The following is a 27,229-nucleotide window of genomic DNA, read 5'->3' on the forward strand; positions in this document are numbered from 1 at the left end:
TCTTAAAAACATTTTTGAAAACCTATTATTATTATTATTGTCTGTAATTCTGTGTTCACAGCAGCTCCCGACCACAGTGACAGAAAATAAAGCTACGTTAACTTGTGATATTCATAAAAATCTGATAAAAATACATTATTAAAAAACACCATGTGATATTTGCTCGCTATGAGCACCACATGCTTTAGGACTGATATACTGACTCTGAGGAGGAACAAATGAGGAGCTTGTGTGAAACAGAGTCAAACACAATCATTGTTCATGTTAATAAATCTGACACTTAACGTTTAACAATACAGAACAAAATGACATTTCTTTGTTTTAAATCAAATGTATAATTGTTATTATTTGTATTACTATTATATTAATTTATTATATATATATAACGAATATAAAATGTGTACTATAATAATAATAATAGAACAGGGGTCAAGCCTCCAGGCTTTGTGGAGCCCATGTAAGTACGTCACAAAGGATGACGGGCTCGTGGCGAGCGTCAGGACACAGGCCAACGTGTCATTTGTAGTGAACAGGTTGATATGAAGTTTATGAAGATGTGATTTAAAATGTGAAAGTACGTCTGCACCCATTACAGCGCCACCTAGTGGTGCACTTCTTGATATGAATGGTCTGTGCACTCTTATATAGTTACCCTGTAAATTTCACAACCCTCAACATAATAATTCAGCTTAAATAAATGTTTGTTGTTTATGTTGTAATAAACCACAACAACTCCAGGATACGACCTCAGGAGAGACCCAAGGTCAAACACACCAGATTTGGTAAAAATCGATTTTTCCATTTAAGAGATATAAATATCCCATATTGTCAGCGCCCCCTAAGGGCCTAATTTATTCAAATGTAGCTCATACCCTTACAGTCACATGTCAACCAAGGATCTCAGATTTGGTGATATTAGCATTTATTATGACCGAAAAAAACAGTTTGTGTTTTTATAGCTAGCTAGAAAACTGTTACTTAATAATCTGCATATTTTGACTGAACAAAACTATTTTATCAACTTTAGATCAGATCCAACTAAAGACTCTAAAAGTAGGTTTTCCAGTTTTTGCAATTTTGTGCCAACAAAACCGAGACGGAAATGGGCGTGGCCTAGCCCAGGTCACTCAGGGCTATTCAGGAAGTCTATGGATATTAAGTTTTTGAATGTGTGACATATGGTGTAGGAGTTATAGGCCTTGTTAACCTTGGTTATAGCGCCACCTGCTGGCGGACATATGTGAGTTTTTGCGTCCGAGGTACGTGGAGCGATCAATACCAAACCTCCAAAGAGCACCGCCCTCCGGTTTAGCCCCACTTTTACTGGAGGAAAACAGGATCACAACAGGGTTGTTATCACCGCTGGTTCTAGGGACGACGTACGCCCCCTAATAATTATAATAATATATTCATATATATTATGTAAATATAAAATAAAGATTGGTAATTGCATTTATTATTTGAAAGAGAAAAATGAAAAATCATAATAGATTTTGTTATTAAAAACACTTTGATAAGAATGACTGTATATTATTAATAAAGACTGTTTAGGTTGGTAGTGTCTGTGTGGCTCCGTCTTACTAGGTTTAAGTTCTTCCTCAGGTTCTGGCTCCTCCTCCTCTTTGCTCTTACGCAGACTCTTCACTTTATCGACTAGACTGAGAAGTCGTCCTTTGAGCGACGTGTCCACCTGCTTCTCCTCTGCCTCCTCCTCGATATGAACACCTAGCAGTGAATAAACAACCATCAGGAACCTTTGGGTGTTGATAAACTCTTTATATTTATATGTTATGTTTATAAAAACCATACAAACAAACATATAAGAAGATATAACATAAAGACATTTATCCACTGCTTCCAGAGCTGATAACACTGTGTGTAATGTTCACCAGTACATGAACATTTAGTGACTGATAAACATATATATTATATATCTAGTAATCATTATAGCACAATTATACTTTGTCCACAGATGTGCAGTGTACACTACATATAAATATATAAATATATAAACATATAAATATATAAATATATAAATATATAAATATATGAATATATAAATATATAAATATATAAATATAAATATATAAATATAAATATATAATTATATAAACATATAAATATATAAACATAAATATATAAACATATAACTATATAAACATACAAATATATGAATATATAAATATAATTATATAAACATATAAATATATAAACATATAACTATATAAACATACAAACATATAAATATATAAATATATAAATATAAATATATAATTATATAAACATATAAATATATAAACATATAAATATATAAATATATAAACATATAAATATATAAATATATAAACATATAAATATATAAACATATAAATATATAAATATATAAACATATAAATATATAAATATATAGTATACAGAGATGTGCAGAACAATTTGAACAGTCAGTTTCACTCCAACAGTGCAGTGTCTAAATTTATGACATCACATTATCTTGTACGTACAATGTGCATGTGATCATAGATCAGCTGATCTATGATCACATGATGAAGGTACTTCACTTCACTGCAGGTTTTCAAAGTGTTTCCTGCCAGTTTAAAATCCATATGTTTATCTTCCATAGTTCTACTGATCATAATAATCACTGTACATGGATTATTTTCCATATGTAAAACACACATTGAGCAGCTGTTCACACAATGGTCCACGTACATGAGATGGTTTAGCACCGCACCGCTAACCGTACCGCTAACCGTACCGCTAACCGTACCGCTAACCGTACCGCTAACCGTACCGCTAACCGTACCGCTAACCGTACCGCTAACCGTACCGCTAACCGTACCGCTAACCGTACAGCCTGTTCTACATGAGGTCATTCATGTCAAAATGAAACAGAATAGAGATCAAAGGCTCCATTACTGACATGAAAAGACATTTAAACTCATGTTCTGATGAACATGAGTTTAAATCATTTATCATGACTTACACAATCAAATGCTTTAGAAGCATCTAAAAAACACATAAAACAGTTTTTCCTCTTAGTTAAAAGTTACTTTAGGACATACAGTATATACACATATCTGTGCCATGTTTGGATTTGAAGCTAAATTGATTTTCTGTTGAAAAAAATCAATTTCTTGATGTTTTCTAGGAGAATGTGTTCCACCATTTTAGATATGATGCTAGCAATAGCAGCTTATCTTTGACCATGGGGACCAGCAGAAGAGTCATCATGGAGTCTGGGAGGAAGCCAAGAACTATAAAGGCATAGAGCAAGAAACGGTCCTGACCTTATCTGATCTGTTGATTTATTCACTGATATGTTTTTGATAGTTTGATAATGGAGCTTATTGTCTCCACACTATCATTATTATTTACTTTGTAGCATTCAGATGAGACACAGTTACTGTAAATAGTTTATTATAACGCTGTCACTAAAGCTCAACCATAGCATGAGAGACGCCATCTACTGTACATGGTACGGATAACTTACTGTAACTGTAAGTTATCCGTACCATGTACAGTAGGATAACTTTAACAGTTTCTTGGCCATAGAGTCAGAGTTTGTTCATTATTACTGATGTAGCGTATTGTATATTTATATTTGTAATGATTCTATAACTCACCACAGTGATGGAGGAGGTCGTTATGGAACTTGTCCAGTGTGTCGCGTACAGCCTCAGGCACTGGACAGCCTTCATCCTCCAGATTATGTTTGAAGTTTGTCAGCAAAAGCACCTTCAAAATAAAACAGGGTGACCATAATTTGATTTCCAAATAAGAGGAGTATTCTACGTTATATTGAATCTACCTTATAACAGCAAAACAGAATATAGAAGATAAATAAGTTGTAATTGTCCATAAGGTTTAAAATGTCATTTCTCTCTTTCTTTAAAAACTTCATCTTAACATCTGTCAATCATTGAAACAATGAGAAACGTCTCCTCCTAGAGGTTAAACTCAAGCCTTACAGAACATTAAATAATTATTAAATATACACTTCAAAAAATAACAGAAAGTTTGCATCATATCGTCACATGAGTTTTATTCTGTCTGTTGTCCAGATGATGGAAAATCTACCTTAACTTCCTACATTCTAAGTGTTCTAATCCTCTCTGAACGCTCATGGAGCTTTTATCATCCATGATATTTCATCAATAAATCCACCAATATTTGGTCTCTTTCAATCCATCTTTAGTCTTTCTTCTCTTTTCCTCGTTTGTGACCATTTTGTCAAACAAAGTGGAATCTTTAAAGATTCCGTTACGTGTGCGTAAAATGATGGTGATGACATTAAACTGTGCAGAGCAACTAGCTAGAGCAAATATTAGCGACGTTACGTCTTTGAAATGAACATGTTCCCCTAGATGCGTTCAGGGACCCTGGGAAACCTGGACATTTTGATGAGTTTGTAAAATCCGTGAAAAGAAGAATGTCCTGGTAAATGTGTGGTCACACTAAAATAAAACCTCAGATCAGCAAACATCCACATCTCCATCCTGTCGTTTTGTTTTTCGTGTTCATTTACCAAAACTTTACGTTCATCAGTCTCAGTGATGATTGACAGTGATCGGTACCTGATCTTGTGGCGGCGAGCGGAACTCGCGCGTCCTGCGAGCGGTTTCCGCCGCCGACATGGTGAAGGCTTTCATCAGCAGGTTGTAACGTACACGTTGGTTGCTCTGGATGTCGTGGACGAACTGGTCGGAGTAAGAGACGATGGCCTCCACTCTGTGCCTCAGCTCACAGTCACAGAAATACTGCAGCAGCGTGCACATCTGGAAGAAGAACAGGAGATGAGTTCACACTCCTGCTTGGCCCCGCCCTCTATCACACCGCTGGTTCACTGCGCACGCAATGCTCATCTTTAAAGTTCCACATCCTATATGTTGTAAAGCTCCAATAACAACGTTCATTTTGTTCAAATCATAAGTTTTGTAGGTTAACATTTTTCACGTAAAAAAACTAAAAAAAGACATGATTGAATAAAAACATTCTGCTTCCAACAGATAAAAGTAGTAGTAGTATGTATTTAAATCACATACATAACACATTTCAAAGCTTCTACGTGACCTTCATGGCTCATTTTTTTCAGACTGAAGTAGGACCTTTAGTGGTTACAGTTGTTACATTTTGGACCAAAATGAGTGAAAATAAATCATGTTTAAAATACAGAAATCTGTAGTTGGTCTAAAAACAAAAATGTTTGCTTCATAAACAACGCAGAACTGTTTGTCATTGCACGTTTATTTTGGTACGCTGACGTCAGCGCTCGGCTAAAGGAGGACTAATAGTAGAGCCAATGAAAGTGTTCATTATTTGATTCATTCATCCACTAAAATTCATTTAGATTGAGAAGTGTTGCTTTTTAACGCAAATATTGTTGTGCACTTAAAATGTGATTAATTCCAATTAATGAATTACAAAACCCAGAGTTAATGAAATTATGTTTTAATCAAATCCCACCCCTAATATAAATATAAAGATAATAATTGAACTTACGTATGGACATGTATGGTGATAAATAAACAACTGTAATATGTCAGTCTTACGTTTGACCACTAGGTGGTGCATTTGGGCTTGAAATAAACCAGATAGATATAAATAAATATGTTTTACATATAAATGAGATATCCATGACTAGTACAGGAAGAATTTAAAGCAGCTGATTGGTTGACAGACTGAAACAGACATTGTTCACTGACCTGTAATTTGACCGACTCTGGCAGCTTCATCTGGAACAGTCCCTCCTCTGGACCTTCCTCCTCTTCTTTAGCTTCAGCCTCCACTGCCTCCTTCTCCTCCTCCACTTTCTCTCCATCTACTTTCCCTCCTTTGGCCTCTTCCTCCTGCTTCTCACCCTCCTCTTCCTCCTCTTTAGCCTCCTCCTTCTCTTCCTCATGCTCTCCTTTTTCTCCATCCTTACCCTCCTCCTCCTCTTCCTCACCGACTCCTTCATCTTCCAGCTCAGCCTCCTCCTCCTCCTCCTCCTCCTCCTCCTCCTCCTCGTCCTTCTCCTCCTCCGCCTCCCCCTCTGGAGCCTCTTCAGCCTCGTCTTCCTCCTTCCCGCTGAAGACGCTGGGGTCGATCATCTTGAGGATGTGTTTGGTGTCGTCGTCATTGAAGATGCCCATGATGAGGAGGGTGCTGATGAGTTTGAGGATGGGGACAAAGTGGAACTCCACACTTCCTCCGACCGGGTCCCTCATGGCCTGACTGCCGTCCAGCACGGCCTCAGTGAGCATGCTGATGGCCCGCGTTTTCAGCTCCTGTTCAAGTAAATAAACAATTCATGCAGGAGCCACTAACATAGGTAGAGTCCCACAAACCAAAAAACACACCAATCAATAAGAAAACACCCACAAAAAATACACAATATACAAAACAACTACAAAATACACACAATGACCCTCATGTATCAACCTTGGCTGACAACGGGTGCAAATTTAAGGGCATTTACGACAGAACCAATGTGTGATTAGTGACACATTCATATTTGACCAATCACAAATGAGGCCCCGCCCACTGAGGTCAAACGAGAAAAGTAGCTTTTCCAAGATGAAAATCAGCATCCTCATATCTGAGGTGGAACAAAACAAAGATGTGCTTTTTTAAGGTGTGAAAACTGGAATTAAAGATGAATATAAACGCTGTGTGGAAGAGGATCAGCTACTGATCAGGAGACGTCTGCCCCCCTGTGTGCACTGAGAACAACTTCAACAACAGAGATCCTGGAGACACAAATGGAAATATGACGATTAGGTCAGCCCCAGTCCACACGCTTTAGGCAATAAATATCATAATATAAAGAAATTAAGGATCAAAACACTGTCAAAAGGCCTTAAAAATGACTTAAAAATGACAAAATGTTGTCCCTTGTTTGTGTTTATTATGCCTTCAACCATTTTAACCTATAATTCATTACATTGCTGATTACTGCAAAAACATCATAAAATGACAACAAGAATTCAGAAAAAACAACAAAATATACAAAATGATTTTAGGCATCTGTACTTTGAAGATAGATTTCCTCTTATCGAGCTAACTTTATTCTGTGTGTGTTGTACTATGACGCTGGCTAACTTCTTAGCGGGCTAAATCACCATGGTAACTTAGGCTGAACACCTAACCTGGTCGGGAGCAGGTTTTGTTCTGGCGAGGATATGAGCGAGTATGAAAGTCCCGCCTCCTGACCAATCACCTCTCTTGTTTAACTCAAACTGTGCTTTCCTGTGACTTACGTCTCATCACTTTCTAACGCCACTGACTCGTGTTCCTCACCTGCAGAGGGAAGATGGGGCTCAGCGTGTACAGGTCGGGGTCCGTGCCCACAAAGTTGATGGAGGAGAAGTGCAGCTTGGGCCGTAAGCAGGTGGTGAGGCCCACCCCGGGCAGAGAGTGGGCCTTCTTCTCGTCCGGGTACAGCTTGATGCTGAGGGTCTCCTCGTTCATGGGGACGATGAACTCCCTGTTGGTGCCCAGACGCGCCCGTCTGGCCGACTCCAGGTGGATGCTGATCAGCAGGTCGTAGAAGCCGCTGCGCAGCGGGCCGGGCAGGTACGTGTTCTCGATGGCGTAGAAGAGCTGGGATTCGTCCACGTGGCTGCACAGAGCGTGAGCCACGCGGTTGTTGCCCAGGGCGCAGACGGCGCAGTAGAGCATGAGGGTGTGGTAGTGGAACTTCATCAGGTCCTGACGCTCCGACAGCTCCAGGATGTCAATACACCTTGGAGACAAAAAGGACATTTGGTCTGTTTGAAACCCACTCACAATTATAATTGTAATTGTGTAATTGATCAGTAATTAAAATTATGATATTATTACAATTGTAATTGTAGTCATAGTTCATTTGTAACTGAGTTCAGATAATTGACTTTGTATTTGTAATTGTCTTGGAAATTCTATTAAAATCAGTGCCAAGGCATGAAAATGGAAAATAATATAGACATATTTTTCTAGATAAGGCGTAAGTCATATTTCTGAGATAAAGCTATCACAAGAACTTAAAAAGGCATGAAAAATGAGAAAAATGAAAAAAATGTGGAAAAACATTAACATTTTGGAGGCGTAAAAATGTAAACATTTAGCTTTTTTTCCTGAGATAAGGCATAAAAATATTTTATAAGGTTAATTATTTCAGGCTCAGTAGTTGTGTTTAATTAAATTTGAACTTCAGTAACTGAGGGGCGGATCCACTAAAGATTTAGGGGTGTTAAAACGTGTAGGGGTACAAAAGGCAGGGAATCAGGAGTACGCCGCCGTGCAGGGTTAGAGTTACCCTCACCCTGTAATACATGAATGCAGGGGACGTAATATATTTAATGAAATCTAGAACTGTTTGCAGTGATAGTTTTGTGCAGAAAGTGAGGAAACTAAAGGATTTATGGAAGAAACTGAATTCCCGCCCTTTATCTCAGATCTTTGTGTAAAAGTAATTATAATTGAATATCAGGGGAAAAAAATACTTGTAATCATAACTGAGTTGTAATTGAACCCCAACCTCTGTATTTGTTACATAATATAACAAACATGATAAAAAATTAATTCTAGAAAAAAATCTTTGGGGTTGACAGAAATTAAAATGTGGTCATGATCCCAAAAAGCTTGGAAACCATTGGACCATAAGAACTTTCCCACCTGTTCTCCTCTGGTATGTGCAGGGCCATCATGGTGAGGGGCTCCGTGCACTCCACCATCCAGCCCAGCCGCTCGCTCACTTTGCCCACCTCCGGGTTCAGGAAGTGGTTGGGCATGCGGCTCCAGATGACCGGGGTCAGCATCTGGACGTCCAGCCTGGGGGGGCACTGTGGGACGGGGTTCCTGCGCTCGCTCCTGAACATGGCCGCCGAGATGGGCAAGATGTTCTACGTAGAAAGAACATCTAGAGTCAACACCTGTACGCTCCGTCATTAAAGAGGCGGGGCACACCTTAAGTTTTCCCAGCTCCAACTGGGCCATGTTCTGACTGGAGGGCTGGATGAAGACGGCAGGGAACAGTTTGGTGTTGGGCTCCACCTGGAAGAGGAAGCAGTGGTTTGACAGGTTCTCACTAGGGTTGGGCTTAAATATCAATTATAATTGTAATTGTGGGAATGCTGCTATACTGTAACTCACACACACAATCTTAGCACCAACATGTTGTCCACTTACTAATCTACAAGTCTATGTTCTTTGTACAGGTTAAACTCTGACAAAATAAATGTATATACATTTTTAGAGTGACCCTGTTGGTCATGTGATGCACACGTTTAAAGATGAAAATGTCCTGTTGCTTAGCGACAATGACAGCATCTCTTACTTTTTATGTAATTTAAGGTTTTATACAAATTACGCTGCTTTTGCGAGCCTTAATGGTGATTAGGTCTGCTAGAGTGTAACAGCTGCTGCTCAAGAACTTTGAGGAAAAACTGCTGTTTTAATCCTGCAGCTTCAGCCACAAATTATAGATTAAAATGTCGCTACAATTTTCCTGTAAATGCTTAGAATTCAGCCCTTACTTAGCTTTAGCTCAGTGTGATCAGAACCTGCTTCTACACATCAATCATCAGTGTGTCCTGGTTACAACCATGCGCTGCAAAATGTCTGAAACCTGTGAAATCCAATTCTTTTTCACATTCATACTTAAATTGTTGTAATTTTAAAAAGTCTGTTGCTGTTGCAATTGTAATTGAATTGTAATTAGCAATGTAATTTAATGCAAAACTAGGGAACCGTGTTATAGTTACACATAGGCCTATGGAGTTAACAATTATTAAAATATGTTACAGATCAAGTTTACCTGTGTTTTCTTCAGGATCTTTTTACTGTTTATAATGTTAAATCTAAGGTTCTACTGACACGAAAAACACCAGAAATATTAATACTAATATCTTTATTGATGGGGAGTCTAACAAGTTAAGAAAGAGATTAAAAACTAATCAGATAATATTTGTTTTCTATATTTTACAGCTGATTATAGACATGGGTCAAACTGGCCTGTTAGCATCAGAAAGCTAATACAAGATGAAGGTTAACTTTTAGGAGCTTATTTATTATTGGCTCAACAATTGTGATTAATTGTAATTAAACTTTAGTAAATGAGAATATAATTGTAATTTTAAAATGTAATTGACTGTAATTGTAATGCAACTCTACCTGGTAGAAGGTGTTGATCTCCTTCCCATTGGCGGTGAAGGTCATGAGGCCGGTGGCCAGGTCGACCAGGCAGCCCACCACCATGTCCTCCTGACTGAAACGTGTCTGCTGGTTGCTGACCAGGTCGCCGCCCCACACCATGTAGCAGTTACTGTGCTTCATGCTGCACAAATATCATAGAAAATAATGCTTCAACCAACTTTGTTCTAAAAACATGAAGAAGTCATTACGATAAAGCCTCTGACCTGTCGTGGATGTTTCCTCTGTCGTCTCCTACGGTGACCGTCACGCTGCGTACTTTAGAAAGGTCATAGTTTGGGTCAAACTGGTGGTAATCCGGCGTGACCCAACCGATCCACACGCCCGACGGCTCCTGGCCGGCGAAGATCCTCACAGAGTAGAAATACTGAGGAGAAAAGACATCAGATCTTATCGAAGGTTAGCTCCTCCTCCTTCAGTCATTCTCACCGTGGTGGTGTTTAAGATGATCTCAGGGTCGTCTCTGTCATCAGGAACCACATCTTCCACCAGGCGAGGCACCGTTGGGGGGGCAGGAGGCGGAGCCAAAGGAGTCATGGCAGCTTTTTTGGCTTTAGAGAAAAACCTGAGGGTAGAAGAAGAATCTGGATCAGGACGATGACTCATAATTATTGGTTTAATCATTATTCATATTATTATTACTATGGCTGTTTTTATCCCTATAGTTGTAATTATGTTTGTTTGCTATGATCATAATTATGATCAACATTATTATTATACTATAATAATTATTGTTATTATTACTCTTACTTGTTGCCTTCTATTGTTTTCATTATTTTCTGTTATTTCAAAAAAACTGTTTTGTTATTGTTGGTTTTATCATCATAATGATATAATATTATTACTTTACTGGTTTTAATATAGATCATAATATGGAGTGTAAACACAACACTCTTTTTCTAACCCTTTCTTCTTCCCTTTCTCTGACGTGGCGTCCTTCTCGTTCTCCACCGTCACCTCCTTGGTCACGGACGGCTCCTTCTTCTCCTCGTCTTGCTCCTTCCGGCTCGCCGACTTCTTCAGAACTTCAAACTCGGAGTCGGGCTCCACCACCACCACCTCCTCCTCGGGTATGGTGAGGGTCCGGGTGAGCGGAGTGGTGCCCGCTGTGATCTTAAAGGTCTCGTGGAACTGGACGGGCATGCTGAGCCGGAGGAACATCATGTCGGTGTTTGCGTTCTGCGAGCCGAACGTCTTATGGGTCAGTTTCAGACAGGGGGCGCTGTCCACTGTCCCATCCACACGGGAAACCTGCAAAACAGTCATTATAATTGTAATGTAGTTAGGGTTAAAATGTAATTGAGTTCAGATAATTGACTTTGGAATTGGAATTGCCATGAAAATTCTAAAAAAAATTTCAATTAGAATTTAACGCAAAACTGTTGAACCATGTTTCAGTTCTATATGTACAGTTCTACACAATTAATACAATATGTTTCACATCAAGTTTTCACACATTTTACCATTTAAAATAATTAAATCTAGAGGTCACTGACACAAAAAGACTCAGACGCCCACACCATAAATATTGAAGCCAATATTTAATGATTAGGAAGCCGAACAAGGTAATCAATAGATAGGAAATAAATGAGATAATAGATAATAGTCTTTAGTGTATTTTACAGCTGATTTGTAAGCCGTTAGCATTAGAGATGCTAACAGAAAGCTAACACTGACTGACTTTAATTAGACTATTTATTTCAGGCTCAGTAATTATGATTACTCTCACTGAGCGATGACGATGATGATGATGATGAAAATTATATTTTCAAATAGTTTTTCTTTCCTCACTTATTTTTATTTATTTAACATTTGCATATGTAAATATAGAATTTATGCCATAATGTGGAATTATTTATTATCTTTCCTTCATCTGCTCCTTTACACCAGAGTAAGTCTGAACCCACTTATCATATGGGCCTAATTATTGATGTTATAGTTGCAATATAATATTCATATTTATAATATTAATATTACTGAACAAATTAGATTTATGTTTCTGTAATCATCTCAGATTAAGGAAAATTAGACGTTAGTTTAACTAACACAGAAAACATAAAACTAGCTCCATAATTTGGTCTCAGCATAAAATCAAATGAAATCTGAGATTAACTTTATATTTTTGTCCCAGGAAACAGTCACAGACTTTACACTGTGATGACACGCCCTCCTGTACCTCTGATTGGCTCTAACCGTTTTTCAAGTGACCAATCAGAAAGGAGGGGCCGTCTATGCGATGCCCGCCCCCAAAGTGCCAAAAGTCACCATCACTGTGAGCAGAGAGAGAGAAAGTGTTTTTGGAACTAAATTAAACTAGCGTCAAAAACATAATTGATGTCAACAGACGTCATTGGCAGTAAATGAGTGAAGTGTAATTGTACTTTAGTAATTGAAAACAGAATTTTAATTGACTCTGAGGATAAAAAACATTTTAATTTAATTGTAAATGGAAAAAAATCCACAATTCCCTGTGAAAAATGAAATATGCAATAAGCAATATGCATAACAGCTGCTAATGTTTTGACCAAATTTCTTATATTAGTATCAAGTACTTAATAAACAGCATTTTAAAACTTCATTGATTGAACAAAGCAATGAGGAGATACAATGCTTACAAAGAATATTCATAATCCGATCTGGACCGTTCAACTGTTATTGATAAGGGAACAATAAGAGTCATAAATACATGTTTCCTGCAAAAAGCAGTGATATGTTATATGTCTATGATAATATATATACATATATGTAAAAACTTACAGTGATGGACTTGTTTATAGACCATAGGTTGTTGTGTATGAAACGTGATAACAGAGACAGGTTTGAGTCTCATCTGAACTTCCTGTGATTTTTTATGAATTTCTGAAATTTTGTGGAAAAAGAATCAGTTATTGTTATTGGTGTTAGTTGTGATAACTCTTGACTTCTCATCAGTCCTTTAGTGATGAGCACATGTTTCAGCTTTTAGAACAAAGACTTAAATCATTCTATAAGCCTGTAACCCTACTGTACACATTATTTCAACGTTCTGACTGACCTCCATGTGGTTGTGGTCGGTGGGGACGGGCACAAACTGGGGCAGGCTTTTACTGAACCACATGGTAATGTCTCGCTTCATGTTGATGGCAAAGGGTTCGAATCCTTCCTGAAGGCCACAGATGGCGAAGTAGCGCAAACTGCTGACGTTCTGACCCAGATTGATCCGACCCACCTGGGACAAGCCCAGAGCGCACACTGGGATGAAACCTGAGCAGAAAACAATTTTTCATTATAATAAAACATTTATTGTAGCGTGTTGTGTGCCACTTGATTGGATTCTAAAATGTTATTTAGATTAAATATTAGGAACAAGGATCATGGTCTAAATTTGTGTGGACGCCAAAAAAAAATATGCAAAATGTACAAAATGTAATGAAAAAACATCTAAAGTGATCCAAAAATACTTAGAATGGCAAAAAGTGTTTTTTACAAGTTTGTTTTATGTGTTTTTTCAGGTTATTTTAATTTTGTTATTGCTTTTTTTTTCTTCTATATTTGTATAAAACATGTGATACTCTTAAAAAAAGCCCTTCATAAATTATTTATTGGAAAAAAATGGCAAAAAGACTTCAAACAAACCACAAAACGACCATAAATAAACACAAAATGACTTCAAATATACACCTAACGGCCGCAAATATACACTAAATCATAAAAATACCAAAATTAAAAACATATATATATATATATATATACACAAAAGGAATTAAAAATATACAAAATGACTCCACAAACACAAAACAAAAAAAACACAAACTCTTTGTTGTTTCCAGTGTTACTGTTCAGATTGGTCATTATTCTAAATATAATATTATTATTATTGCTAAAACCAATGTTAATAATCTCATGTGTGTTGTGATAAAAGTTTCCCATTTTTATTGTGGATTTAAATGTTTTATAATGAAAAACACATGTAACAGTTATTGATTAGTGAATTAACTGTTACATGAGAAAAAAAGCAAAGTTTTTGGTTTATTTAAAACAAGAAAAATGAGTGTTTTTACACTTTATTACTATAAGAATATAGCACATATTTATAACGCTGCTTACACTGAGTAACAAAATAAAGCATCGCGATTTCTCACCTTCGCCGATTTCTATGTCTTTGAACGCCATCTCTGATCCAGAGTCGCTGATCAACATCTCTCCATTCAGCGTGAACATGATGTTCATCTCAGTCAGGTCGATCATACACCCCACCACGTCCCCCGACTGCCATTGACGACCAAACGGCTCGTTACCGATGTGCCACCTTTGAGCCTGGAGCAACGTCAACAAATAATAATCATTATTAATAATAATAATAATAATAAGAGACTTCTTTATCAAAGAGGAGATGAATGAGAATCAACCCCAGAATTTTCATACAAGCATAAGAATAGAATAAAACTCATGGAAAACTTAATACATACAGTACATAAACATATGTGTATAAATGCATACAAATAAATTATGTATATGAATATAAATAAGGATAATATATATATATATATATATAAATAAATAAATACATACATAAAAAATTAAACAAAATAAAGTGTTTTTTTTATTTCAATACACAAAAATACATTTGTGTGAGAAAGTTTAAAAAACATCCTGAAAAGCATAAATACAGCTTATTTTAATTAAAGTTAGTGCTTTGTGAACAATGCAATAATAATATTATGTTAGCATTCAGTTATGGAATTAAATAAACACTATTTTGTTATTAAAGCTCATTTATTGTTTTCATTGATTCATAAACCAAAATACATTTAAATTGGAAAACGTTGCTTCTCGTGCAAAATACTGTAATGAGATTACTTTAGATTAATCAATATTAATTAATTACAGTCTGTGATTATTTAGATGAAAAAATATATAGTATATAGTATTGTAATATTTCGAAGAAATACGTTTATAAAAATGATTCTAGTTTTAATAATAAAAGAAATATAAAGTAAAAATAAAGAAATATATATAATTTCTCAAAACTCACTCTTAATATATAACCAGATGTTTTTTTTTCTTTTTCTGATTATATTTCTATATTTTTACCACTGTATTGTTGTTATTATTTTCACCTGTCAGCAAAGTGTCTTAACGTGCGTTCACACCAAACACAACGTAGCGCTGCAGTTGCTTAAATCGCCCCTGATGAGTCGCTTACACATAGTGGTGCTTTATGGTCGCTTTCACCTCTCCGTCATTACCAGGGAACAGTGTGTGTGTGTGTGTGTGTGTGTGTTGAGCTGGTGACAGGGTAGAGAGAAAGAGAGAGAGGGTTGATCCATTTTTATGTTTTAAATGCTGAACTAACAGATATTAAAGGATGATGTCACTCAGAATGTGTTATGATCAGTAGTTACTGTGGTTTTCCAGAAATTAACCGCTTTCATTTTGTCCCGATAAACTGAGGAAGTTGTACAGCCTCCGCTGCAGCCGTCTGCACTGTAGTGGGAGGGAACAGGGAGGGGCTACAGCCCCCGCTGTACAGACAGTGAAGGACGAGGGATTTGTTGCTTTAAGTCGCTTAAAAAATTCATATTTTTCAACTTTGTGCGACGTCGTTGCTGAAATTACACGTCACGTCACTTGAGGGGGGATAACTTGAGTCGCTTCAGTCGCGTTCGGTGTGAACACACCTTTAGAATGTCTTTCAAATAAAACGTATGATTATAATTTGTATTATGCATATTAATAGTAAGATTGTTACGTGCATTATCAAACTATATTGCGATTAAGGAGATGATTAATAACTGATAATTAAGGACCGAATGTAGATTCTGACCTTGTTGCCGTTAAAAACGTAGGCCAGCTCGTCGGCCCCCAGCTCGGTGTCAGAGCGGACGTTTGGTCGCGCCCATCCCACCCTCATCTCCCCGATGGTCACCGCCTCAAACTCAAAGTACCACTTCCCCTGAGTGACGGCGTAGGACTTCTCTGCTCGGAAGATGCGCACTTTGTCCCCACGAGTGTTTTCCAGGCCGTGACCAGCTGGAGGAGAGAAAATACATCAAAGACAATTAAATGTTAATAAATGTAACACATTACGTGCAATTATCCAATAAAAGCAAGAGATTCTAATGATTTAAGCATAATTAACAGATTAACACTAAACTAAAACTTAAATCTGAGCTTCAGATTACAGTAAAATCACAGTTTGGGATTATTCTGATCATCCTCATTTAAAGATTAATTAAAGCCCAAAACCACTATTTTCTGTTGAATACATTGACGTATAAGGATGTTCTACACATGATATTTCATAAAATGAGCATCATCAGGCAAGATTTGCATGAATATTATGATAAAAAGAAAAAATATAATATACATATTATTATATATAATATATTAAGTATGTTTTTAAAAACAGCAGTCATGGCCAGACAGATTCAATTATAAAATCAATTTAATAAGTAACATTTTTAATTTATTCATTTTTAAATCAAAGTGAGCATGTATACTAAATTATTACATATTTATCTTTTTACAAAATAAAATGCAGTTAGACGTCACGTCATTGACCCACATACTGTATGTCCAACTCTTGACATTTTATCAAAAGTATTACAATTTTGCGTATTGTGTTGTAAAATGTAGCTAGTTAGCATAGCATAGATTATTTTTTGGAAATTTTATAGTATAGACTGGGCGTGTCTTAACTGCTCCAGGAGCCACGCCCCTAATTAAGACATTTTTGACATTTCAGCAAAAACCAGTGGGTTTAGTTCCACTTTAGGATCAAATCCTTGTGCATGTGACCCCAGATCTAAACCCTAAATCCTCAGCCCAGCGGACTCACTGCTCTCCTGGTCTGGAGGCTCGATGTTGTAGCCGTAGCCGATGAGCGTGCGCACGGCGTTGTTGACGCTGTCTCGGTTGGTTTTCTTGGTTCTCTCGTCCAGCAGGTTGTACGGAACCAGACGAGGGTTTCGCTTATTCACGATGTCCTGAAAAAAAATTCCAAAAGTGACTCTTCTCATTCCGCCAATAAACGCAGATGTTTATTTGGAATAATCAGAGTGAAATAACCACCTGTACGATGCTGTAGGTCCAGCCTTGTCGTACCCGATCCCTGGCCCACACATTGTGACCGTTCTCTGCCAGTTTCTCCACCAGCTGGTTCTGGTTGGGGGTCAGTTTGACGTGATTGAGGTCCAGAGGAGCAGGTTTGTAGCCGTTACTCATCACGTACCTGAAAAGAAGCACAGAAACACGTTCGACTGTTGACGTCCAACTCAACCACTCACGTGATGTTCATCTCGCTCACGTTTTGGGCAGCTTGATTTTCTTCAGGTTTTCCTCAGCTTTCTCATCACCCATTCCAACATGGCAACCCAAAGCCAGGAGCGTCCTGTCGCAAACACAATGAGTAAAAGCTAAAAAAAAGAAGCTTAAACCAATGACAAAAAAGCCTTTGAAGTTCCATTTCCTTCCTTAAACTTTTCCTTCATCTAAGAATCTTTAAACTCCACGTAGGGCAGCACAATCAATCCTTTTTAAATTCTAATCAGAATATTCTTCCAGGCCGAAAAACCTATTTTATTATTAGAAAAATAAGGAGATTCAAATCCAAAAGTCATTAAAAGGATCGTCAGTTGTTTTTATAAATGTTTGAAATGTCCTTATTAGAAGATCTACAACTAAAAAAGTATTTGTTTTATTCACTTTTAAAATGGGACTACTTTACAGTTTTAGAGCTTGTGTTCCTCCATCTTGAAATCCTGTGATTGATTCAGTCTGATTTAGTCAAAATACCAACTTGTGCATCTGGTTGCTTTAAATAATCAGGAAAAGTTAAAGATGTCGATGTAAACCTCTTTAGTTTACAGAAAAGAGAATAAAAAAAACAAAACATTATCTGTGAGCACAGGGGGCGACAGTTCCCAGTTTAACTCTTCCTTAAACAGTGCGTTGACACGCTCTGGTGGCTGAAGTTGGAGAGTAAATCACAAACTGTTGAAGGCTGAGGATAGGATAGAGTCCCTCAACAGTCTGTGATTTAGTCTAACTAACTTCAGCCACCAGAGCATGTCAGCGCACTGTTTAAGGAAGAGTTAAGGCCCCTTTGGAAAGCTCTTCTTCTCTGCTTCATTGTCTACTACCAAACCGGAGAGTGGGAACTGTTGCCCCATGTGGTCATAGATTCATCTTTCGTGACAATCGTTGAATAATCAAATCGTAGCACCTTGAATTGAACCGTCAGGTTCCTTAGATGGCAGACCCCTAGAAATAAGTCGTATAAAAATGGAGTCACGACCTAAAAAAAGGTCAGGAACCACTGCTGTAAACGTACTTGAGAGTCTCTCCAGACATTTGCAAGTTGTAGTTCCTCTCCGGTTCAGGCAGACTTTGGAAATCCACCAAACATGGGTGGAGCTTCTTATTGTCGTCCCTGAACTGTAGTTGGAGACACAGAGTTTGTTAGACCAACTTAGATCATTAAAGAGAAGCTTCCACGCACACATTGGTGCAGATGTGGTTCTACTCACGCTCCCGTACGTCCAGCCCTGCTCGATGCGAGTGATGGCCCAAAGCTCATGAATGTTCTCCGCCAGCTTCTCTCGAATACGCTCCAAGTGAGGAGGCAACACGATCTGACCCGCAGAGCAAAGGAACCAGACGTCTCAAACACGTTCCTTACGGGGTCTCAGAGTGCTGGTCTTACCTGGACCGTGTCCACGGGGCACGGGGTGAAGGCGGTGTGGGTCAGGGACTGGGTGGGGCCTAGAAGGTTGCGCACGCCGCTGAAATCGTGCTTGTACTCCTTGATGGGCTCGATGTGCATCCTGTCTCTGGGCAGTAAGGCCTCGTAGCAGGGGGCGTAACCCGGGGGGGGCATGAACTTAAAGTCTCCGTGACGTCCACCAAGGAGGAAGCGAGCCCTGACACACAGAAACACACCTGGAACTTATTGATTGGCTGTTGATCTTGATCAATCAGGAAATGGAGGATTTTGTTTACATTTCAGCACTAAAAATCTGGAGGGATGAAGAATGATAAAAATGTATAAAGTTTATGAGACATTAAACCAGGGGTTCCCAAACCTTTTTGGGTCACGATCCCATTTTGAAATGATTAATTTGTGATTAGTTTGTGATATATAGTGATATTTTTAAACTGTATTTTGTTGTTTGATTGATATTTGAGGAAGTGAAAGTATAGAATACAGTTTGAGATTGTGTGGTATTTTAATTTGAAAAAATTATTTCTTCAATTATTTCAAAAATTACAAAAACGTTATTCTTATTTTTACCTCAAAGTTGAAAAACTCAAAACGTAAACATTTCCTAGTGTGAATGAGAGAAAATATAAACATGTTTGATAAACTGTAGCTTAGTGATTAGTCAAGGGATGCTTCATTCACATAACTCACACATCCAATGGTTGCCATAGTAACGAAGACTTTCTCGTTCTATTTCATCCCTGCTGACCACCAGGGGCGGCGCTTTAAGCACTGAATATTCCCTTTTGCGCATGCGCAGTGCGAGTATGTATACCAACAATGTCACCCATGACCCCTGGATGACCTGGAGGACGTTTATATCTTCAGGTGTCACCGTCGCTAGGAGCTCCACGACCGTGATAGGTCGGAGCAGTCGCCCTCCAGGAGCAGCGACGGTGAGTGTTTGGATAGCGGTAGCTCCACCCATTAGCAACCTCTGTTGGCACAGGCCGCCTCCCCCAGCATATGGTTTGTGTTTGTTCTCGCCGATACACGCTGACAAGGTAAGTAGCCTCTTATTCAGCAGATCAACGGTTTGTCTTTAAAAAGAAAGAAATTATCGGTGACGGCTCAGCCTTCTCCTGAAGTTTAAGTTAGCTTTAACTTTAACTTGTTACTTTATTTGTTTGCTGGTGAGTCGTGTGCACAGCGTGGGTTTGTTTACATTAGCTTCACCAGCTCAAAGCTAGTATCATCCTGTGTTAAAGAACACAGTACAGTGGTTGTTTTTTGTTTATTAGGGGGCCAAGCCCGCGGGGCCTGGGGACGCGTATGCTTACATAACTGGAAATTGGGTTTTAGATTTACATTTAACTTTTACATTAAGATGTATTTTGGTTTTTTACTGGTTATAGTGGATTTGAGTTTGTGAACGTTCTGCGTCTCTTACTTGACTCCTGCTGAGAAGCTGAGGGCGGGGAAGAACAGTCCGTCCACGTTGAAGTTCTCAAACATTCCTTGAACAGGATGGCCGTTGATACGGAAGGAGATGCTGGGAACGCTGAGATCCAGACAGCAGCTAACCACGTCGTCTGCTGCCAGCGTGTGAGCGGTGGGCGATGCCACCTGACGAGCCAACGTGCCTGAAGGACAGAGGAACAACTAGTTACTACACACTGCTCTGTGTGTGTGTGTGTGTGTCAGCATTTAGAATAATGACAAATCTGAGCATTAATACAAGAAAGAACATTATTCTGTGTATGTGTGTTGTTGTCTTTTTGAGTATTTTTTCTGTAAAACGTATGTTTTTGGTGTCATATTTTTTATTTATGTTGTCATTTTGTGTTTTTTGCGTATCTGTGTTGTTGTTGTGTTGTTAGTGTGTGTTAGTGTGCAGTGTTGTGCCTGTACGAGTTCAGTGAATGCTTGTTCATGAACTCATTCATATTTTGGGGGAACGTGAACTGAACGTACTGTATTTCTGCCTGATGAACGTTACTGTGAGCGCGCTCATTACAACTTTATTTATATATCACAAAGTCATCGCAAAGCGCTGAAGAAAATATAAAGTCCGTAGTAACAAAGAAAGAAGGATTTAGTGACAGTAGGAAGAAAAAAGTCCCTCCTTGTTATAGGAATAAATCTCCAGTGGAAGGTGAGCTGGGTTTAGACCGTATACGGTGAGACAGGTTAGTTCTGCCGTACTGATGATGTGTTGTTACATTAGTAACAGAGAGATTTCATAGAGCCTTCCAGGTGAAAACTCGGCTAACCCACACCGTAAACAGGCCTTAATACTGTATGTAGGGGAAACATCTGGCACCAGCAGCCACCACAGAGTGGAACCGCTGCACGCCTCATCAAAAACAAATGGAAGGCAGCAGCACTACCCCAGACTCCGCCTCCACGATTAATACTGTATCTTCATATGATTATTCAAAATCATTTTATGAAAAGGTCAGTGATGATCCAGGTGGGAAAAATCTTATGCCCGCTGTGTTTCAAGAAGCAGCTCCGTACACAACGTCAACATCAAAGCTCAGATGACACAATGAACTAAAGCCTTTCAAGGTATGTGTGAGTGACTGTACAGAAAACCACCCAAATCATACTAACGACATACAGTAGCCGTTATCTCCCAGCTACAGCTGGACAACCTGCTTTTACAGTATATTGTTGGAGACCTGCAGACTTTGAGGAAAGTGAACTTCATGAAGGGGTTTCAAACATCAAGAAAAAAATTACAGACACTGATAAACAAGAAATTTGAAGAAAACAAATGTGAACTCCAGACTGAACTCTCTGAGGTCCAACCCATCTTACCCGACCACAGATGGAGTCCATCGAAGGCGTACGAGTAAAGGTCGTCTCCCACTCCGTTGCCCCCCCAGCCCTCTCCGCCCCCAGGATAGGGGCTGTAGCCCTCCGTCATGGCCCAGCCCACTCTCAGGTGAGTGGCCTGTGCCGTCACGTAGGGTTCCACGTGGTCCACCATCATCTCGTAGTACCACTTCTTATACTGAGTGGATCCTTCACACGTCCCCAGGAATATGTTGGGCCTCACGCTGAGTGCACAGGAAACAGGAAACACAATGAAGTGGTCACATGATCAGAAATACAGCAGCAATGCTCCCTATTTTATATATATATATATATATAATAAAGATTATTTCATCAATCATTTCCTCTGCTCTCAGAGCCGTGTAATCATTTAACTTATCTCATATTACGTATTAACTCAACTCATCTTCATTATCACATCTTTCTAGAACTTCACTGAACATTATTCATCATCTCAACTATTTCCTTCATTTTTCTCAACTAAACCTAATTAAATCCCGACCTAACTTAACGAAACTCAATTTATCTTAATTCAACTTAATTTAACCCAACTTATGTTTACTCAACGTCCCTCAACTCAACTCACTTAACTTAGCTCAACTTAATAAAAACCAAACTAAAACCCAACTTAACTTATCTCTTAACTCAACTTAATTGAACTTCTCTTAACTCAAACTAACTTATCTCAACTCAACTAATCTTAGCTCAACTTAAACTAACCCAACTCAGTTTAACTTATATTAAGCCAACCCAACATTTCTCAACTCAACTTAACTTAATCTTAAATCAACTTAACTGAGTTTAACTGAAATCCTTCAGATAAAGTGTTGTGTACGCGTACGCAGACCCTCAGTGATTACGCTCCATAAATAAATAACGTACCTGGTGACATAGTTGACGATGTTGGTCTGCAGCAGCAGGTCACGTCCCGGCAGCAGGTTTTCAGTGATCAGGTTCTGGTTGGACCTCACAGCGACACCGTTACACACACACAGAGAGCGTAACACATCCAGCACCTGAAGCACACACACATTTATTCTGCTGAGGAATGAACCCGGGGGACGACGGAGAACATCAGACACACCTTGTGGTTCCGTCCATGTTTGTCCAGCAGTGAAATGATGGACTTAATGTGGTTCTCCTGGATGATGTTCAGAACTTCAGGACTTTCAATGAGGACACAGTACAGAACCTCAAGAATACCTGAGTGTAAACACAATCATCAGCCTTTGGTATTAATTAACCAGCTTTTTCTTTACATTTCATGATTCTATGAACTTTACATTATATTATAGCAAAAAAAAATCACCTGAAAAATGTAATAATATTAATACAAATGCAATATATATATATATATATACAAATATATCAAATTAAATCAATTAAATTAAATACATATACATATATAAAATAAAGATATATATGAATATCCATCCATCCATCCATCCATCCATCTTCTCCCGCTTAGCCGTTTCCGGGTCGCGGGGGCAGCATCCTCAGTAGGGAGGCCCAGACTTCCCTCTCCCCAGCCACTTCCTCCAGCTCTTCCGGGGGGACCCCGAGACGTTCCCAGGCCAGCCGAGAGACATAGTCTCTCCAGCGTGTCCTGGGTCTTCCCCGGGGCCTCCTTCCGGAGGGACGTGCCCTGAACGCCTCACTAGGGAGGCGTTCAGGGGGCATCCTAATTAGGTGCCCGAGCCACCTCATCTGGCTCTTCTCGATGCGGAGGAGCAGCGACTCTACTTTGAGCCCCTCCCGAATGACTGAGCTTCTCACCCTATCTCTAAGGGAGAGCCCAGCCACCCTACGGAGGAAACTCATTTCAGCCGCTTGTACCCGTGATCTTGTTCTTTCGGTCATGACCCAAAGTTCATGACGATAGGTGAGGGTTGGAACGTAGACCGACCTGTAAATAGAGAGCTTTGCTTTTTGGCTCAGCTCCCTCTTTACAATGACGGACCGGTGCAGACTCTGCATCACTGCAGACGCCGCACCAATCCACCTGTCGATCTCTCGCTCCATCCTTCTCTCACTCGTGAACAAGACCCCGAGGTACTTGAACTCCTCCACCTGGGGCAGAACCTCATCTCCAAAATTATTAAATTAAATTAATAAAATCTAAATTTGAAAAAAAAAAAAAAATTTATAGATATTTTAAATAAAATAAAAATATATATAAAATAAAAATATGAAAATAAATTAATAAAACATGAATATATATCAAATTAAATATATATAAATATAAAGTTATATATATATATAAATCTATAAAATTATACCTATTATTTCACACTTTTAACACTCTTATTTAGATTATTAACCATGTAACAAGTATGAAATGTGATAAAGATTGAAGGAACATTGAGTGATGAATACAGTACCTCTTTCTGTCAGAAGGGGGCAGTAGGTGTGAAAGTTAACGTAAGCTATACATTAAAATACAGTAGACTTTAAATTATTGTTATATGTTAGACCTGGAAACCTTTGTTATATCGTGAATGAAAAAAGATGAATACCAGGTTGTGAACGGTTCCTTATGTGATGAATTAAAGTCAGGATGAAGGTGTTATGGATGGACTCGTTGGTCGGTACCTGACGACGCCTCCAGGCGGTCCAGTTTGCTGACGAGCCAGTCCAGGTTGTCACAGAACAAAGCACAGTTGGAGCGATTCCCTCTGATCAGAGAGGCTGACAAACAGCAGTGTTAGTGTCACTTCCTGTAATGTACCACTGCGTCTTTACGGTTGCTTCCGTTACCCAGGAGCTCGTACAGCAGGTTGACGATTTCCTTCCATGACTCAGCAGCTTCTTCCCCGGCAAACTCAGAGAAATGAGCAGCAGTGTTGTACACGTTCAGACGGTCGATGCACTCCAACACGATGGTGATCATTCCCTGTTTAACACAGATTCATTACACCACAGGGGACAAATATATGGTCTGAGGGCCAAACCTGGGTCACCAGGGGGTCCAGGTGGGCCCAAAAGTGCTTTAAATATCACAGGAAACACATTACATGTAATTATAGATATGAACAGTAGAGGTGTGCATTGCCATGAATCTGACGATACGATATATCCCCATACTGAACAATATGATATATCGCAATATCAATAATTACAAACTTCACCTTTACAGAATTAAAAAGTACAAAATGGTATGAAATACAATTTATTTCATTTCTTTTAAACTTATGAGAACAAGTAAATGTTAACTAACTGTAATTCAAGTACAAATATCAAAAACAAGTGCTATGTTTATCAAACTGACTGATTCTGTTAAGTTCTTAAATTCTTTAAAAAAAAAATGAAAATAAAGCTAAAATTGAGGAGTGAAGCATCCAATGTGTTCACCTAGTGATAGGTGTTGATGTGCTGTGCATATTTTAGTCCAGTTAAATGTTTCCGTTAAAAAAAAACATGATTACAAACTGATTTGAACTGATCTTATAATCACGCTGTGAAATATCGCGATATATCGCTGAATCGATTTTTTCTTACACCCTTAATGCTGCGTTCACACCGGATGCATCACAAAATGTTTGTGCGACCAGATGATACATAAAGTCAACGGGACAGACGCTGTGAGAGGATCATTCTTCTCCTGTTGGGCGGGGCATGGTTTGATCTGCGCCATAAGAGCGTTGACCATGGCATGCTTCGTGTAGGGTTGTCACTTTAACGCATGAACTGCAATTAATTAATTACAGGAAAAATGTGCACTAAAAAAAAAGAATCGCGTTAATCGTTTCTTTTTGCACCACAAACAGTGCAGAACCTTTTTCTTTCCACACGTTCCCAGTATAACCATAATACTGATGCATCAACTATGGTAGAAGCAGAGGAGAAGTCTTTGTGGGCGTTAATTTTAGTTTAAAAAATGTGGATCAGCAGAGGTCTGCTAGCCTCCAGCGTAGCTTTTTCACCTCAATGCTAACTATGTAGCAGCTAGCGCTTCTTCAGAAGGTACACGAGCCAACAGACAGAGTGGCACGTACAATACGCACTGGACAAAATGACGGGGAGAGAAAAACAACAAGTTTGGTGTTCATTAATTATATTGATCATAAAATCTTACTGTTTATGATGAGCTAACATATAGCACTACATATGAACCTGATGTTTTATTTCATTTACATTTTCTATTATTTGTAGATTGACTAAAGTAAACATCAATATTTCCCTGATGGTCTAAAACAGGGCAACCTTTTTGTCTCATCTCACCTGGATTAAATTAAAAAAAACCTTCTCAATGAAGACAATACAGTGAATGAAATTCTATACAGTTAAAATGACATAGAATAATGTTTGATTTCATGATTTGATTTATATTGATCATGTAAATGGAAACTTAAAAACAGATTAAAATAAAATGAAAAAAATTAACATCAAGAAATAACAACTAAACAGTATCTTCATCTTCAAATTCTTACACATCTCAGTTTACATGAACACAATGTTTATAAAGTAGATTATTTATAGTTAATGTATTTAAAGGGCTACAAAAAGTAACATGAATATAATAACACATGATCATGTGATCAACACATGCTAATTACTCATTTCTTACCACACATAAAACATACATATTTAACCTGTACATTGGTGGTTAAATGAATCTGTTCCCACACAATTAAAATCTGTATTTTCTTCCAGAAATAGTGTTTTTGTTGGTTTAGTTTCTTACCAGGGATTTAAAACTTAAGGTTAGTCACAGGTGGAGGAAAGTTGATGGTCTGTAGATGTTGTAGGAATGTGCTGAGTCATTGTACAACGTGATTTATTTTAGGTTAATAAATTGTTATATCTTGAATTTATTTGTCATTAATCAATAATAGCCTCTGTAGGAAAATAACAACTCTTTATTTCAATAGGTTTTTTTAAAGCTATAGGAGCCATTGCAAAAGAGTCAAAGAGCCACATGAGGCTCCAGAGCCGCAGGTTGCAGACCCCTGGTCTAAACTAAAGGTTTATAGTCTCACATGGAAACGTGTCACAAACAATAAATGACTTTATAAACACAATGTTTTCAATCTACCACAATAATGTCATTTAAATGTAAATACCTGAAGTTGAGGACATTTCTCAGCAATTTTGAGGTGAGATTAAAAAAAGATGAATTAGATGAATTAATCATAGAGCATAATTAATTAATCACACAATATTTTTAATAGCACTATGTGACGCACAGGTGAGAAAACCAATCAGAATCCTTGTTGACGATATCGTCAGAACGTCAACACAGACACTGGTCGTTTCAACCATTCAATCACGGAGGAGTAAATAATGGTGGTGGTGTGTGACCACCCTGAGCTCCAGGAAGGATTTGTTGCTCCTGAAGAAAACAGTGAAACTCATGGAGTTGATGCGTCGCTGGTTAACCTGGTGAATCAGGAACGCTGACATTTTGACGGCTCTTCATCCTCCACAGAAGGTAAAGAACATTGTTTTACTGATGTCCTCCATAGTTGATGGTGAAAACAAAGTGAGTCTAGTTGGTGGAGCTTTTATATTTGCTTCAGACATGAATATGTATCG

General features: G+C 38.3%; 1 protein-coding gene across 1 annotated transcript in view; it reads right to left on the bottom strand.

The window, feature by feature from the left end:
- The window catches only part of LOC114474183 (ryanodine receptor 1-like), a 183,148-nt gene that overhangs the window by 129,815 nt on the left and 26,104 nt on the right, over positions 1 to 27,229 (bottom strand). The window contains 26 exon segments of the mRNA XM_028464287.1: positions 1,582 to 1,725; positions 3,624 to 3,735; positions 4,575 to 4,775; positions 5,703 to 6,266; positions 7,279 to 7,723; positions 8,635 to 8,861; positions 8,926 to 9,012; positions 10,132 to 10,294; positions 10,377 to 10,537; positions 10,600 to 10,735; positions 11,075 to 11,421; positions 13,205 to 13,413; positions 14,292 to 14,466; positions 15,977 to 16,182; positions 16,991 to 17,138; positions 17,224 to 17,383; positions 17,459 to 17,542; positions 18,485 to 18,588; positions 18,681 to 18,785; positions 18,857 to 19,073; positions 20,304 to 20,496; positions 21,677 to 21,918; positions 22,577 to 22,710; positions 22,779 to 22,897; positions 24,287 to 24,382; positions 24,452 to 24,587. Coding sequence (XP_028320088.1) covers positions 1,582 to 1,725; positions 3,624 to 3,735; positions 4,575 to 4,775; positions 5,703 to 6,266; positions 7,279 to 7,723; positions 8,635 to 8,861; positions 8,926 to 9,012; positions 10,132 to 10,294; positions 10,377 to 10,537; positions 10,600 to 10,735; positions 11,075 to 11,421; positions 13,205 to 13,413; positions 14,292 to 14,466; positions 15,977 to 16,182; positions 16,991 to 17,138; positions 17,224 to 17,383; positions 17,459 to 17,542; positions 18,485 to 18,588; positions 18,681 to 18,785; positions 18,857 to 19,073; positions 20,304 to 20,496; positions 21,677 to 21,918; positions 22,577 to 22,710; positions 22,779 to 22,897; positions 24,287 to 24,382; positions 24,452 to 24,587 — 4,915 coding nt within the window.

The sequence above is a fragment of the Gouania willdenowi genome, chromosome 13 (genome assembly GCF_900634775.1).
Source record: "Gouania willdenowi chromosome 13, fGouWil2.1, whole genome shotgun sequence".
In the NCBI taxonomy this organism is placed as follows: Eukaryota; Metazoa; Chordata; class Actinopteri; order Blenniiformes; family Gobiesocidae; genus Gouania; species Gouania willdenowi.